The sequence below is a fragment of the Chanodichthys erythropterus genome, chromosome 13 (assembly GCF_024489055.1).
Source record: "Chanodichthys erythropterus isolate Z2021 chromosome 13, ASM2448905v1, whole genome shotgun sequence".
In the NCBI taxonomy this organism is placed as follows: domain Eukaryota; kingdom Metazoa; phylum Chordata; class Actinopteri; order Cypriniformes; family Xenocyprididae; genus Chanodichthys; species Chanodichthys erythropterus.
In genome coordinates, this window is record NC_090233.1 from 32,135,424 (window position 1) to 32,152,592 (window position 17,169).

The 17,169-nt window shown below is 37.2% G+C and overlaps 2 protein-coding genes across 5 annotated transcripts in view; one reads left to right on the forward strand and one right to left on the reverse strand.

The window, feature by feature from the left end:
- loxl2b (lysyl oxidase-like 2b) overlaps positions 1-12,728 on the reverse strand; it is a 29,886-nt gene extending 17,158 nt beyond the window's left edge. For 2 of the 4 annotated variants that reach the window (XM_067406819.1, XM_067406822.1), the window contains exons 1-3: positions 12,638-12,728; positions 10,262-10,631; positions 9,736-9,911 (exon numbers count right to left, since the gene is read on the reverse strand). In XM_067406819.1, the coding sequence (XP_067262920.1) occupies positions 9,736-9,911; positions 10,262-10,601 (516 nt within the window). In that variant the 5' untranslated portion in view covers positions 10,602-10,631; positions 12,638-12,728. Of the gene's footprint in view, positions 1-9,735; positions 9,912-10,261; positions 10,632-10,746; positions 10,866-12,472; positions 12,489-12,637 lie in introns of those variants that run through there. The other 2 variants (XM_067406820.1, XM_067406821.1) reach the window with 2 other exon arrangements.
- Positions 12,729-14,179: 1,451 nt separating this feature from the next.
- drd7 (dopamine receptor D7) lies at positions 14,180-15,526 on the forward strand. The gene has a single exon (XM_067406824.1). It carries the CDS (start codon positions 14,180-14,182, stop codon positions 15,524-15,526), a length of 1,347 nt encoding a protein of 448 aa, XP_067262925.1.
- Positions 15,527-17,169: the final 1,643 nt, after the last annotated feature.

Sequence of the window (17,169 nt, forward strand, 5' to 3'; positions counted from 1 at the left end):
ACTCATATTTGTGAAATATGTTTAAAATTATGTTACCCACAACTGAGGTGCCCTTGAGCAAAGCACCTAAACTCCAATCACTCCCCAGGCACCACAGCAAAAATAGCTGCATACTTCACTGGGTGTGTGGGTGTGGGTACATGGTGTGTGTGTGTGCTTTTGTTTATTTTACATTGTGAGGACCAAATGTCCCCACGATGTAATATAAACCTGAGTTCACCTACATCGTGGGGACCAGCCACCGGTCCTCACAATGTAAATTAATTAATAAAAATACTAAATGATGTTTTTGTGAGAAAATAAAGGTGTGCACAGTTTCATGTGGTGGTTAGGTTTAGGGTTAGGGGTAGGGTAGGGGGATAGACAGTACGGTTTGTACATTATAAAATGCATTGCGGCTTATGGAAAGTCCCCACAATTCACAAAAACAAACATGTGTGTGTGTGTTCACTACTCACTGCTGTGTGTGCACTGCACTTGGATGGGTGAAATGCAGAGCACAGACCGAAATGGGGCACTATACTTGGCCACACGTCATGTCACTGTCACTGGAATTTTGTTCAAATAAATGCAGCCTTGAGCATAAGAATTTTTTTTCAAAACCAATAAAAAAAATCTCACCAACCCCAAAGTTTTGAACAGTAGTGTCTGTATTAAAAATACAGCATTAAAGTTACATTTAACCAAAGCTAACTTAACTTGAGCTAAAAGTTTCTTTGTCTCTCTCACAATACAATTTTTAAAATAAAAATAACTTTGCAATGGCCAGATATAAAGTGTCTCTTTGGCCTAAAAAAAGTTGAAGACCCCTGCTGTAGAACATAATTGTTTATTAAATGAGTACATGAAGTGGTCACCACTGGGAGACTCTTTCCTCCGATTCCCCTGACAACATAAACCAAAAAAGAAGCTGGTGTCTTTCATTAAAAAATCATGCAAGTAATATAAGCTGAAGCAGAGATTTCAAACTAGGAATGAGAATGTGGTTGTGAATGAACATGTGGCAAACTAAAAGGGTATCCTTACTGTACCTCACTGGAAATGCAAGCGATGCAATTATGTGGGTTTATTCCAACATGGATACACTTCGGATAGAGTTCTAGAATGATAAATGTTTATTCATATGACCTGAGGGTTATTATATTTTTTTAAAAGTTTACATTTTAACATGAGGTAAAACTAAACAGATGAACAATCAAACACTCAACCATACAAAATATTCATTTCTGTAAATCAAAAGACTTTTTGTGAATGGAATGGTCAGTCATTTTTCCAATGCCTGTGACCAAGCTGCAGGTTGAACGGATTTAATGAAGAACTGTGTGTTTCCAAAATCTAAATTGGACACTCTGGTCAACAACAGACTTCAAAATATAGAAGTGGTTACTGTGACATGGCCCAAAACCAAGTAAACTTTACAAAAAAAACAGTTCTTGTTATCTAAGGCACTTTGTGATGCAACATAGAATACTCATCAAAGGTAAAAAAAAAAAAAAAAAAGCTACAGGAATACACCAGTTTTCAGAATACACTACAAGCAACAAAAACCATCCTAACACAGCATCTGAACAAACAGTATCATGAATTTTTTAACATGTTGCATAAAACATGAACATAAAAATAAAACATAAAATGTGATTTTCCATGCGTCGTAAGAAAGTAGCTTTTTTAGTCTTTTTTTCCCATTATTCCTTTGTGACTTGATCAGAGAGTTTAACAACCAGTGCACATATCTGCAGATACATGGGGTTTCAATTAACTCTTTTCTAAACAGCCAATGTGCAAGGTTTTAAAGCAGGTTGAAAGAAAAAAGCAACTGAGGTGTGTTTTATTAGCACAAAAGAGGAAGAAAAAGATTTCCTAAACATGTGTGGCAGGCTTCTATGGTAACTGGAAGAGGAGGGGATTCTGCAGCTATATAGGAAAGAAAAATAGAGCAGCTGGGATATCGATTTGTGAGGGCTTGTCCTTCTGTGGATGTAAGTAAGCATCTCAGGAGACTAGTCTGTCTTTCAAAAAGAAAAAAAGAGAACCCTCCTACTGCTCATGCTGGAGAAGGAGTCAGAGGCACAAGTGGTGAACTGACAGGCATTCTTCTACTGGCCGGTACACGGACTGTGAAAAGGAAAATGTCACACAGCCCACACTGTTTTTCCCTTAAAATGAGAAGAGTGAGAGAGCATGTTCTCTTCCAACGAAAAAGATAAACCAACACTTTCAGTCCACAAAAAAGGCCAAATACAACTTAGATCTGATTCAAAATATGTTTGAATTAGGTTTAAACTACCCCAGAAGAAACTAAAGTAACTAAATATGGTGCCCCCCCCCCCCCCCCTTTTTTTTTTTGAAACTCTAGTGACTTTTGTCTTTAAAAGCATGGCTATTGCTTGTGTGTGTTTTTTTTTTGTTAAACTCTTTGCAAAGACATGTTAAAGAATGCCTCCTTTACAGATGAAGCCCTTTTCCAACTACCCATTTCCCTCCCCCAACTCATAATAGAACAGTGTTTTAGCAGATAGCTCATAGTTTTTGAATGCAGCTCTGTTACTGAGTTCTTTTCAAAATGGTCTAGATCGAAAACAGTTAACAGAGAACACATAGACCATTGCTGGATAACAGTCCTGGCCTGTCTTGTTAGACATATTGAGAGCCACTGCACAAACTGATGATTATCTGTTTCTTAAAATAGCAAGATTAGAGTAGAGTCCAGCGTGGTGCATTCCACTTATCTGGTGCCCATGTTTAACTGGCTTTAATTCTTTTCTGACTGCAACTCTTTGAGCAGTTAATTCTGACCTAACAGTCTTCTACAAGAACACTGAGGAAAAACAACAATGAACATCGGTGTCGGTTTTCAAGGAAAACATCTACAGAAATCTTTGGGTCCTCGGGAATTTGAAAAATGTGTTTTTCAACTTCGGTCAAAAGCAAAATGAATAACCACAAGCAATGATCGCATGACATGCTGAATGTGGACAACAAAGCATTGAAAGCCAAGCTAAGACAGAACAACTTCGAGTCTTCATGTGGTTTGATTGTCATTTTCAGAGATTACGCTTGCTTTTTTATAGAGATAAACTTCCTGTTTAATGTAGGGAGTGTCACCCTCAAAAGTATGTAACTTGAAGGGAAGGAGAGACAGATAAATAAACAAGATGAATATTGTCTCAAAGACAGAGAGAAAGCAATGTAAGTACATTGCAAGTAAATGCAAGTGATACCCTGCTAAGCAAATGACAGATGGTTGAATGTAGTAGTTTAAGGAATATTATGGGTTATTTTCAATCTAACGTCCATCAAGCATCTGTGGCATGCTATTCATTACCACAGACTGTGATTTTGACTCATTCCTTAGTTTTTAAAAGCATTTAACAGGAAAAAAAATATTTACAATGAAATACAATAACCAAAAATATTACTTTTTCTGCTATCTACACAAATGTAAGATATGACAAAAAATAGCTCTTTGGCTGAACATGATTCAGTCATGGACAGTGGTTCCACGTGACCGAAACAAGTAGAACCAAATAGAATCAACCATGTACAACTAACTAGAATCAATGATGTTCATTTAACTTGAATGTTTTAGTTTAACTTAAATAAATTGTTTTCATTTTAAAGGTGCCCTAGAATTAAAAACTTAATTTACCTCGGCATAGTTAAATAACAAGAGTTCAGTACACGGAAATGACATACAGTGAGTCTCAAACTCCATTGTTTCCTCCTTCTTATATAAATCTCATTTGTTTAAAAGACCTCCGAAGAACAGGCGAATCTCAACATAACACAGACTGTTACGTAACAGTCGGGGTGTACGCCCCAGTATTTGCATATGCCAGCCCATGTTCCCAACATTATGAAAGGCATTACATAAGGGTAGGCATTAATGTCTGGATGTGCACAGCCGAATCATCAGACTAGGTAAGCAAGCAATTACAACAGCAAAAAATGGCAGATGGAGCAATAATAACTGACATGATCCATGATATCATGATATTTTTAGTAATATTTGTAAATTGTCTTTCTAAATGTTTCGTTAGCATGTTGCTAATGTACTGTTAAATGTGGTTTAAGTTACCATCCTTTCTTACTGTATTCACGGAGACAAGAGCTGTCACTATTTTCATTTTTTAACACTTGCAGTCTGTATAAATCATAAACAACTTCATTCTTTATAAATCTCTCCAACAGTGTGTAATGTTAGCTTAAGCCACAGAGCACTATCAAACTCATTCAGAATCAAAATTAAACATCCAAATAAATACCATACTCACATGACCCGAAGCATGCATGCAGCATACATGATGAACATCTTGTAAAGATCCATTTGAGGGTTATATTAGCTGTGTGAACTTTGTAAATGCACCATATTATAGAGTCGCGAGCTTGATGGGCGTGGAGCACAAGGTTTAAAGGGTCAGCAGCCCCTGAATCGGTGCATAGTTAATGATGCTCCAAAATAGGCAGTTAAAAAAAATAATTAAAAAAAATCTATGGGTATTTTGAGCTGAAACTTCACAGACACATTCAGGGGACACCTTAGACTTATATTACATCTTGTAAAAAAACGTTCGATGGCACCTTTAACTGACATTCAAATAATGCTTCCCGTTTAGTCCTGTGATTTACATAAACTAAATATAACTTTTCTTTATGCGTGACGTTTGGTGTTGGCAGTCCAGATGTGATACTGGTTTCACCCAGAGCACTGCTATAGTGGTGGTTTTATTATTAAAACAATATCTTAGCAGGTCCTCAACCCAATCACAAGCTCCACACTTTACCACAATGGTAACTCCCCAAACACAAACATAACAGAAACTTTTAAATACCAACATAATAGAACATTAAACATTGACAAGTCTCTCCATTTTCTCATCTTGCTAAAAATGCATTAAATAACACTTTATTTCAACATTTATTCTCCCAATTCAGCCCCTTTGCAAAGCATGATGGGAAGTGAAAGTGCTGTTTGATTGGGTTACTTGATTGAAACATGTTATTTCAAAATGAAAACATCAAGTTAAATGTTTCGAATAAAAATGTCCTGATAATCTACTAACCCCCATGTCATCCAAGATGTCCATGTCCTTTTTTCTTCAGTCGAAAAGAAATTAAGGTTTTTGATGAAAACATTCCAAAATTATTCTCCTTATAGAGGACTTCAATTGGCCCCAAACGGTTGAAGGTCAAAATTACAGTTTCAGTGCAGCTTCAAAGGGTCATAAATACAATATGCTAGTGCAAGTATGTGACGATTTGTTCAAACTTTAACCTGTGGAGGGCAGTAATACACTTAGCAGCGTCTACACTGCCGGAATTCTAATAGAGAAGAAGAAGAAGAGAGCTAGTTCAAGACGGGCGTCTATGGTTAAAACGTAAATACATTTTTTATTATTTTTTTTAGAAAATGGCCGATCGTTTCGTTATTCCTTGTCTGGTATCGTTTAAAGCCCTTTGAAGCTGCAATGAAACTGTAATTTTGACCTTCAATTGGGACCAATTGAAGTCCACTATAAGGAGAATAATCCTTGAATGTTTTCGTCAAAAACCTTCATTTCTTTTCGACTGAAGAAAGAAGGACATGGACATCTTGGATGACATGGATGATACATGGTGTTAAATCAAAATCAATTGCTTAAATAAAGTGAACAGCATTTTTTTAATGTAGTTGCAATATGACCTTTGACGTGTGTTGGGAATTTACAAGGAAACTACATAACTGCATAAAATTTACGTTATACAGTAGACATATTAAGAATCTCTGTAAAAGTTTGGTTTGAAAAAGGTTAAAAATGGGGCTTTTATGGAACCTGTAGAGAATAAATGCACATACTGGGGCCAAACTCCAGAGAAGAGGCCACAGAACATATTAGTGACTAGAAAAATGATGGCTGAGTGGTTCTAAACTCTGTTCTGACGGTGACCATGTTTAACTTCAGCTGTTGTAAAAGTATTAAGAAAACCAAATTATTTCTAACAAGAATTTCTATTAAATTCTTTAATTCTTTAAAAATTCATTTTGAACCATTTGTGTTGTAACAATGTGAATGTTTTGGAATCCTCTAGCTGAAACATCCTCATCAACTCTTCAACAAATAAATAATGTAACTTCCTCTGAACTCTGTAGTACCTCATACACAAACTCCCAATGATAGTAAATAAGGTATTGCATAACATTTGTCTGTATGGTACAGGCTTCCAGCTAATTCTGCGTGTTCCACTCTCCCATAATAATGGTGGATGAGACCAATGGTCCTGATTTATACAGGACTTGGACTTCCTAGATTTATCAGAATAAACAAAGCTGGGTTCATTTAGATTATTAGGTATAAAGTTAAATAAATGGACTAAAAGGTCTGGAAAAGAAAAGAAGAAAAAAAAAAAAAGAAAAGTTAGCCACTTAGTTAACCACTCAGTCAAATTTTTTCTTTCCAAGATTTGACCCTAAGTCTTGCAGTAAACAAGTCATGTAAAGCAATGATTAAATATTTGTGACCTTTCATGTGCTCAGAAAAATACATTGTATCTAAGACTTGAGTCTAAAAACTACTTACGATAAATACATATGATTAAGTGGATTAGCGGCCAAAAATATTTTTTATGACAACTGTTACTCCATACCACTACCTAGAAAATTAAGTGTTCACATTTTCTCCCCAAGGTCTGTTTGCATCTTGTTTTGGAGTCTCATCTTTGAACTCTCCTCCACATATGCCATCTCTGCACCACACTTACATTACATCATCTTTCCCATTTTAACCCGAGGAAGGCAACAGTGGGTTGCCTATGAACATTCCCAGATGACTTGAATGTGGCCGGCATTATGGTAAACCTCCCTGTGATTTAACTGCCTTAATGTGGAGCCTGTGCAGGCTATCACTAGATGGAAAAGCTGATGCTGGCTTTCTCTCCAGGTTTCTCAGCTGGAGACCACCAAATAGAAGCTGATATAAGATGTCTAGACTTCACCCTAGCCTGTGCTTGACTCATATAGTCCGTGTCCTTTTAGAAAAAAGGACATACTTTGAAATTAAATTCAGACACAATAGGCATCTTTTTGAAAACTGTGTATGTACATTCAGATATTTTCCTACTGCAAATTATAGTGGTGGTGAATTCTGACCACATGGATGGACTTTCATTGAGGTTTCCATTGGCTTTACATTGAGACTCACAATCTGAGTTTCCAAAATCTTACTTGTCACATCTTCTAGAGACTGTGTTCATCATAAGGCTCGAATTACACTTCCCTTTGTTTACAGGAGCGCCTATCATGAAATATTTCTTTGATTGCTAATGCATTCTTTCAAGATGACACTGTCGGCTCAGAGCAGCTTGTGTATGGAAAGAGACAGAGGATGGGGACAAATCCTGTTATTACTCTAACTGGACACAGACATTAATTTAGACACCAAATAGCATAAATATGGGTAGCGTAAAAAATGTGTCAAGAAGGTGTTTAAACATTCCATTGCCATACTCCTAGCAACAAAGCCACTTAGCTCTGGGTAGAAAAATAAATGGAAAAGAATGCATTGAGCGATTGGAAAAGTGATCAAAAGGGGAAAAAAAGCAACAATAGTTTCAGGATTGTCATTCCCCAGCCTGGAATGTAATTTTACGAGGGGCCACAGCAACAACCTGCACCTGGTCCCCGGACACTCAACTGCTAGTGAGACCCAATTATATTTGAGACCCAGTTATATACTTTTGGATTATGAACCTGAATTGAGAATATAAGTTATTAATGCCTTTACTGTTGCTATTCCAGAATATTAACTCTTTCCCCACCATTGACAAATTTTCCTGTCATTTATGACACAACGCTTCCCTGCCATTGACAGAATTTTCTGCCAATCTATGGTTTCACGGATATACATAGGCCAGGGGTAGGCAAGTTCGGTCCTAGAGAGCCGCTGTCCTGCAGAGTTTAGCTCTAACCCTGAAAAAAAAACCTTCAGCTGCCTATAGCCTTAGTAATCCTGAAGAGCTTGATTAGCTTGTTCAGGTGTGTTTGATTAAGGTTGGAGCTAAACTCAGCAGGACAGCGGCTCTCTAGGATCGAACTTGCCTACCCCTGACATAGGCCGTGCTATTATGCACCTTCTAAATGACTACAGAATCTCCAAATCAAAACACAGGCGAAAAAGAAGCAGAAACAAGTGATAAAAGCATTGCTTATGTCCATGCTGTAGTCTTTGACAAAAACGCTTTTTGTTCAGAATTATGCTTTTTTAATTAAAGGCACAATATTCAAGATTTTTGCAGTAAAATATCCAAAAATCACTTGGCCAGTGTTATATATTTTGTTCAGTTGAGTACTTACAATATCCCAAATGTTTCCAACTATTTTAAATTGTGAGAAAATCATTATACGGGACGTGTCCGGGAGTCACCTGTCAATGGCGTCATACCCGCATTACCCTCGTTTCCGGTATTATTTTGTAGAAACCATGGAAACACCAAAGACACTTTAATATATTACATATTTAATTAGACAAGGGAACATCTATTTGGTTACATTTATAGACAGAAAAAGAATTATTGTTATATAGCTCAACACGTTTAGTCATATATTGTTTAAATATGGTTTCCTTAACTTTCCAGGAGTACCATGCTTTTACCATGCCTCAGAGAAAAACAATACTTTGTCAAGCAGCTAAGTAATACAGCATTTTCTCCATCATACAATACATTTTAAAATGAATTGCATGCCATTATCAACACAAGCCAACCAGTATTTATTAATATGATATTCTAAAATTGACCTAGCTTACTGCAGTGTGCAACAAGTGTCTCACAGCAGCCGGCGAGCGAACACACAGAGCAACGTTATACCATCATTTTCAACACTCATATGTATCTAATATGATAAACAGCTCTGTGTTACCTCAAACACTTGAACGGAACAAGTGGAAGGGATGACTGCGGCATAATAACAGTTCCACTGTTCGCGAGACGTATGTCGCGTTCGTCTCTCTCTCATTAGCAATCACTCCAGCAGCCTCGCTCAGCTCCCACAACACTTAGTCCTGCTCTGCTTCATTACATTAACATTAATAATCTCTTTCTTTTGATATTTTGGAAGTTCGGCTATACAAAATATTCTGGGAGCCATGAAATTTTTGTGAAAATGATCAAAAATGCTGGCGGTGGCTGGCAACTTTTTTAAAAAATGCTGGCAGGGGAAAGTTAAGAATATTAGGCCTGTAAGTCCTGCGTCAACTCAGTCTTCCACATATTCTGTAGCTTACAGAAACAAATTAATTGAACTATCAGCACTGGACACCACAAGGCTAAAATGCACCTTATCTCTGCATTTGTGAATGCAGAGGCTGCTTGTTCTCTGATCCCCCAGTTTGTCCAATCAGCAGAAGCCATTTTTAGAAAAAGCTGACATTTCAATCAATATATAATACATATCACATTAAATGCTAAAACTCTTCGTTGTGTTGACAAATTATTATTTTGTAAAAATTTTGGAAAGTTTCCCAAAACCACTTGCTTCTGCACAAATCACATAGGCTGAATGACATAAATGGCAAAATTCACTAAAAGGTGATCATTTTGGGAGACTATTCATTTCGTACAAAACATAATTATCAAATATTATTTTTTGTCTTTTGGAAGTTGCATTCATAATCCATTTGGTTTAAAAATTTGAATAGGCATGACGCCTCTGAATAGTTTTAGACAATACAGTGGAAGCACATTTGTACTGAATTCACTTACATTGATGTTGTTGGTTAGGGTGTTAACAAACTTGAATCCTGGGATTCTCTTGTCGCTGCAAACCACTCCAACATCCTCAGTATGCTTGCAATCAGACACACCTATGCCATTAGACTCACACTGTGCCAAACTCTTCTCCTTCCCCATGCAGTGGACGTTGTCAAACCAGATACGGCCTAAAAACACAGGAAGTCTAGTCTAGTCATCAATTTTCCATGAAAAAAATATTATTGAATGACTAAGTTTAATAATATAGGATGTAAACTAGCATTCACTTATATTATATTTTGCTAATTCTTTCAGAATTATTATGCATGTATCTCTTTTATGACCTGAGATACTACATAAAATGTACTTTTAAAAATGTATTTGTCAAAGCACTGGTCCATAATGAAGTCAAAAAGGTTCCAGACCCAAAGATATATATTTGCCTCCATACATTCATATAAATTTTATGCCAATTTAATTAAGAAAAATGCATGCGTTTCAGATTATATCAAAGGCATTCTGAACACAACACACTTACCTTCTCCCTTCCCATATTTAGATGATGGAGACCAGGAGAGTGCTTCAAAATAACCCAGTTCTCTGCATACAACTTGGGCCGCATGAATGGTGAAATCATCATCACACACAGTCCCCCACTCCCCTTCATAGAAGACCTCAACGCGCCCTTCGTTGTGCTTGCGTTTCTCTCCTGCCAGACGTAGTTGTATCCTGGGCGTATCTGCAGGAAGCTCTGGAGCAGTGTAAAGATCCTGTGAAGGGCCCTGGTAGCCCGGAGGGTAACCCAAGTGCTCATACTGTGCGTAGCTCAGTCTCCAAGCGCACAATAGTACAAATGATACAGACCAGAGGGCCATCATAATGATAGAGGCTCAGATGATTTTTATGGCCTGCAAAAAAAACAAAAGATTTTTTTGTGTTATTATTATTTGCAAGACAGCACAGAAGGAAATGTTTAATGCTAACAGACATAATTTATGCATTTAAAGATTTCAAGCCACCCACTTATCTGAAAGAACTTTTAACTTTTAAGTCATGAGCTGATGGAGAACAGCATGTGAATTCTCATTCATCACCAAATCTGCCCACATCAAAGAAAGCAATAATGAGAACACAGAGGCTTGTTTAGACCCTACTGTGGCAGACTATGCATCGACGTTGCTCATGACTTAAGCAGAAAAAATATAAAATTCACTTTGAATACCATGGAAAAGAGTCATGTTCTTGGAGGAAAATACTGTTTAATTGAGCATTACAGTTTGCCAGATGTTAGATATTCTCTTTCAGTGACACAAGAGAATGTGCTGATGGAAATATGGTTAGTACATGTAGATGAGGTAACTGCTTTCCTGACTAAAAAAACAACAACAACAACACTTTATATACACAAAAGTACAAAAGTCCACATTGATCATCTGCCATTCAAAATACACAGAACATTTTAGGGTTTTGAAACATGCAAAATAAATAAATGTTAAGATGTAAAATGAATAATAAATATTTAGAATTCTGCACTTGTTTTACATCTCACATCAAATAAGCATATTTTTTGACATTGTTAAGTATTTTGTGCAAAATGTCATTCTGGTTTTGCATAAACATGTGCAATGCTGTTTTTTCCCCAATCCAGTTTTCTCAAATTTGTGTGATGATAATATAATTTGACTATACAAATATGGATAGAAAAAAATGGATAAAAAAAATGGAAAAATAGAAAAAAAAGCTAAATACAACCTAGGGTTCTCAGACATCTATATATGACATTCTCAGGGCAAAAATATAATGTGACAAATAGGGCGAGTCTTCAAGACTTTTCAGTTCTCCAGTTCTCTCTAGCATGTAAGCTGTTTTTTTCCCAAAGGCATGAAAAAACAATAATGTAACCTGCTTCAAAGGATTCCCTAAAGATTGCCACTTCAAGATAAAAGAGGCACTTCTACAAAAGCACTTTTTAAGACTTTCACTAACTTTCACATATACACACACACCCACACCCACACACATACACATCCAAAGTGTTATTGTCTAAAATACATCTTTATGGGGACCTAAACCTAACTAAAACTAAATGTGTAAACTAAATCCCACAAACATGACATCTTTCAGGATTAATAAAACAACACATCTTCAAAATGAATTAGCCAACATTTCCATCCTCTGCTGTATAGCAGCCTAACACTGCATTTCTTTAAAGATGTGCTTGGTCTAAAGTGAATCTCTGTAAAGCCCACCTTTCAGTACAGATAGCTTGTGCAGAAATGTATTTGTGACATAATTTTTGTTCGTCTGGACAAAACCTATAGCTTTGTGCTTCTATAGCTTTGGAAGTGACTCACATTCCTGTCCTAAAGACCTGGTTTTTGTCTTTTAGCATTCTGCACTTCCAGACAGCAAGTCCCTTGACATCATGAATAGAATTCAGACCAGGATAAAAGGGTTCACAAGTCAAAGGGTCACAGTTCTATGTAATATTACCTAAACACAACAACCTAGTGTTCTGCCTGAACCAAAGGCACAGAACACTTTTGTATGTTCATTAATAATGAATAATTTGTTGTTAAAAACATTTGAGTTGATCTTATGCAGTCACGTAAACCATAGTCTACCAACACCATTACAAAACTTTCATCACACATTTAGAAATAAAATGTTTGTACTTGCATCCTACTCCACTGACTCAAGCATGACGTGATACGTAACTATTAGAAGCAGTTTTTCTTTTATATCTTACAGTGAAGCCTGCTGTACTGTAAAACAGAATGAAGCCAGAATGTCAGGTAACAGATAATTAAAACGAATTATTCAGTACAACTCTCATGCACTTTCTTTGAAAAATCAAAACAAAAACGAGATTATAAAACATCTTAATAACGCAAAGCAGAAGCAGTTATCTTACTTTGCTGTGAGTGCAAATTTCACAGTAGAATACTCCTCCGAAATGTGAATCTCTGCTTCTCTCAGCTGTGGCACATCCCTTAAACTTTCACTGGTTGATCTCCTGCAATTTTAGGAAAGTCGAAACAAAGTTACGCCTTGTTGAACTGCCCCCTCACGCCCACCACTGCGAGCTGGTGACCTCATGGACCTCCAGTCAAACGGCTACATAACTGGAATTTTTGAGGAAGCAGACATTATGTACGTGCCCAAAAGAAGTCGGTTGTTTTAACCTCAAAATAATAATTATGAACTATTATATAACCATATAACCCTGTAGGTGACTGGTGGGATCGAGTTTATTGGACGAGGGGAGGAAAACAAAACTTCACTAATTTGATAATAGCTACTTATGTAGGTTGGTTTTGTTGATTAAAGAATAGTTAGGCTATGGCGAGTGTGTTCAACTAATAACATCGGTCGTCAAATCTTTTCGATGAATCCGTTGAACCGGTTCACAAAACCTGACTGAATCATGAATAATCGTTCCGAGCAGTTCTCGAGTCAAGTGGCTGGATTCGGCATAGCATACAAACTTTCCATCCATTCCTTCTGCACAACGCATGTATTCCGAGCACACATCTTACTGTTTTTCTGCCAAATATAAAGGTAATGCAGCAGAAATGGAAATTTCTGATTTGACTTTTTAGCTCATATGTATATGAAACATTGGTTTAAATAAACCAGCAAAAACAAGATATATGGGCTATATAAATTGTGAACTATTGTGTATTGTCAATGCAAATTATATGTAGTTATGTATCGTCGCGATGTCAGAGACCACGTGATGACGCGATTATGCAATGACGTAAAATAACGGCTGAATATAACAGCTTTTAAAACTTGTTCTTTGAAATGAACTGTTTCTGAAGGAATTGTTTCCCTTGAAGAGTCGGATCTGCCATCACTATAACCTCTTCTGTCTTGTTTTCTTGTGGCACAGTAATAATGTACGTATGCTGCCATCTTGTGGATAATGGTGCACTCACGGGAACAGAATTGTAAATTAATCGTAAAACGCTAATTAGACTTCATTAGTCAGACCGCAGCTGTGTTCTAAGAAACACGATTCACCACTTATTTTCCACTTTGTTGCATTATTTGTTTAATAATAAACATTCGAATTATTTCTATAAAAACTAATACCTAATTGAAAACATTAAATATTCAAAAATAAATAAATAATACATATCCCACAATTTACATGACATGAGTCACATTCTCTCCCTCTCCAGTTTTTTCTTAGGCTCCTCCCTCTAGTCCTACTTCCAAGATCATTAGTCTCACCCTCTGCACTGTATTCTCACTCACTTCTCTGGTTGAAGGAAGGAGGCAAGGTTATTTCAGAAATGTTCAATTATCACAGGCAACTCTCTCATTAATGGATGACTTCCTGAAGTCTTTGGATATTAAACTATCCGCAAATGTTCCCCGAAGGATGGATGCTTGATCAAAAGACTTAATTTTTCAGCTTGCAGCCAGGGTAATAGGGACATCCTGGAAGATGGTAAACCGGACTGAAGGTTATGTCTCAGAGCTAATAACTCGCACCACGACTGCTTGTCTGCTTTTTATTTTTGTGCTCTCCACCTTTCTAGGGAATGCTCTGGTGTGCACCGCGGTGGTACGGTTCCGTCATCTGCGCTCCAAAGTGGCGTACGTGTTTGTAGTGTCTTTGGCTGTCTCAGATCTCTTAGTTGCCTCTCTTGTGATGCCATGGAAGGCAGCCGCTGAGATTGTGGGTTTCTGGCCGTTCGGCAGTTTCTGTGAAGTATGGATAGCCTTTGACATCATGTGCTCCACCGCCTCCATTCTTAACCTGTGCATCATAAGTGTGGATCGTTACTGGGCTATTGCTATCCCATTGAGCTACGAGCAGAAAATGACAAGAAGAGTGGCATTTGTCATGATTGGAGTGGCATGGATGCTCTCTGTTCTGATCTCATTCATTCCCGTGCAGCTGAGTTGGCATAAGACTCCCGGCCATAAAGAAGACCTGGGAGGAATGGCTGAAAAATGCGATGCCAGTTTAAACCGCACTTACGCTATCACTTCATCTCTAATCAGCTTCTACATCCCTGTCTCCATAATGATTGTCACTTACACACGAATCTTTCTCATTGCGCAAAGGCAGATCCGAAGGATATCAATGCAAGAGTGCACCATTAAACATGTTCAGTCCTGCCAAAGCTGCAATAAAGCTCCTGAAGAGAAGCTAAAAAGCTCATTTAGGAGGGAAACCAAAGTCCTGAAAACTCTGTCGATGATCATGGGTGTGTTTGTCTGCTGTTGGCTCCCTTTCTTCATTCTCAACTGCATGGTGCCATTTTGCGACCCTGGCCTCCACAATGCCGGGCAGATCCCATGTGTCAATAAGACAACCTTTGACGTGTTTGTTTGGTGTGGGTGGGCGAACTCTACCTTGAATCCTGTAGTTTATGCCTTTAATGCAGAATTCCGCAAAGCATTCTCCAGTCTGTTGGGATGTGGGAAGATGTGCTCTCAGAATACAGTTCAAACGGTTGACTTCAGCAACGAGCTGGTGTCGTATCATCGCGACTCCACGAACCTTCGAGACGTTCACCTCTTCGGTCACCCCTGTCTGCATCCGCACATTGTCAGGGAGGGAAGTGACAAAGACGTGTGCTTTGATACAGTGTCACAGATGGCTGAAGTCCCCTATGAGACTGAATGTAACTTTGTATATGGGGAAAGGCCTCCTATGCTAGATCATGGAGAAACAGAATTATCCTTGGATAAAATCATACCATTTACAAAAGCAGACGAGTTAGTGTCTCTTGAACATGTGGTTCATAATGAAGGCGAATCTAGTATCTCTGGAATACTGTGATCTGTAAATATGTTTAGGTGTACTTTGACTGAGAATAATTATTTTTGTATGTATTAGACAAAAATAATTGTTGACCATTTTGAGTGAGATAGTGACTAATTGAATTGGCTTAGAGAACTGATTTTGAATGCTGTTTCCTGCTCATGAATCATTCAAAAGGTCACTCACTATGAGATATACATAAAGATCCTATATAGAGCTGTACATTTCTTTTATCAGCTAAAGCTCATGATACAGTATCAACTGTTATTTCTACTTGAAAATGTTTTCGGTTAACTGACTAAATGGAGGAAATAATCATGTCATCTTGAAATTTTTTGTTCACTTTATATATATATATATATATATATATATATATATATATATATATATATATATATATATATATATATTATATATAATTTTTTTTGATAATAATAATAATACAATTGAAACTTAAAATATATGGATGTATAAAATGATAGTTTACAAAAAAATGTCCTGCAGTGTGATATGCAATACTCAATCTTAAGTATTTCATTCTTTTATATATCTTCTGGTGTTGTTACCTCATATATTATTTGATGGATTACTTGGAAAATGTGTCCATTTTGCCACTCCGCAGGTAGTCTTGTGTAGCCAGACCTTCAGACTGACGGCAGAAGGTCTGGACTCTATCGCGCAGCTTTCATGAGTACGTGGTCTCTGCGGAACAAAAGTGGGCGTTTCTGTATTTGTGGGTGTTTTCAAACTGGTGGGTGTTTATATATCATGCAATGAAAATGATCCCCTTTACCTGACCCCACCCCTAAACCCTACCCACATTCTGACGTGGGCAAATCAGGTAACGCTCTCAAAAACGCCCCTCTGTTTATGGCCTTGCCCATCAATCATTAATATCCTGCAGAGAGACCTGGGCTGCGTTCAGCCCCGACAAAACGTTGCAAAACGTTTTTTAAACGGAAACGGTGGTGCGTTGAAAACCCTGTTCTGATGACGCAAGAGATTCAACTATGGCAGCTGAGAAGGCCATTCTTTGTGTTATTTCGGAGCCTGATGAAGTCGGTATAAATACGTGACCTTGCCGTCCAGAATAAAACATCTCAAAAGAGTGAAGGGATTTGTGGAAACTGTGGTTCCTAAATATTGTGATCCAACATTTGTCTTTATGTTTATGAAAGTTTATGAAAGATCACACCACAATAAAATAGCAAAATATATAAGTATATTATTTTTATGTTACAATAATCAGTGTCTAGCACACCTTCCCAAGGAAAGGATATGGACCAGAAGACATTGCAATTACTAAATTATATTTAGACAGACTTAAAGAAGTTCCATATACTTGTGCTCTTATTATTTAAGTTATTTTGCCATTAATGTAAATAAACATGTGCAAACAATATGCTTGCTCTTGTGAATTTATTTTGATGTTTACATTTAAGAGCTGTTTCTTTAATACCGCGTGGTCTATATGCATGTTGATGCTGATTGGGCTAACATTTTTGACGTCATGTTCAGGGGTGTGAAAATGTAAAGTCGATGTCCCTTCAATAACAGACCAGCGTGCATCTAATAAATTATTCATTTAAGAACGTTGTGCAAGTTTACTGCAACAACAGAGCCGCAAACTATACATACATTTGAAAATCCAACATTTAGTT

Bases quoted from the DNA above. Each gene is read 5' to 3' on its own strand.
- drd7 (XM_067406824.1), top strand. From the start codon at position 14,180: ATGGTAAACCGGACTGAAGGTTATGTCTCAGAGCTAATAACTCGCACC.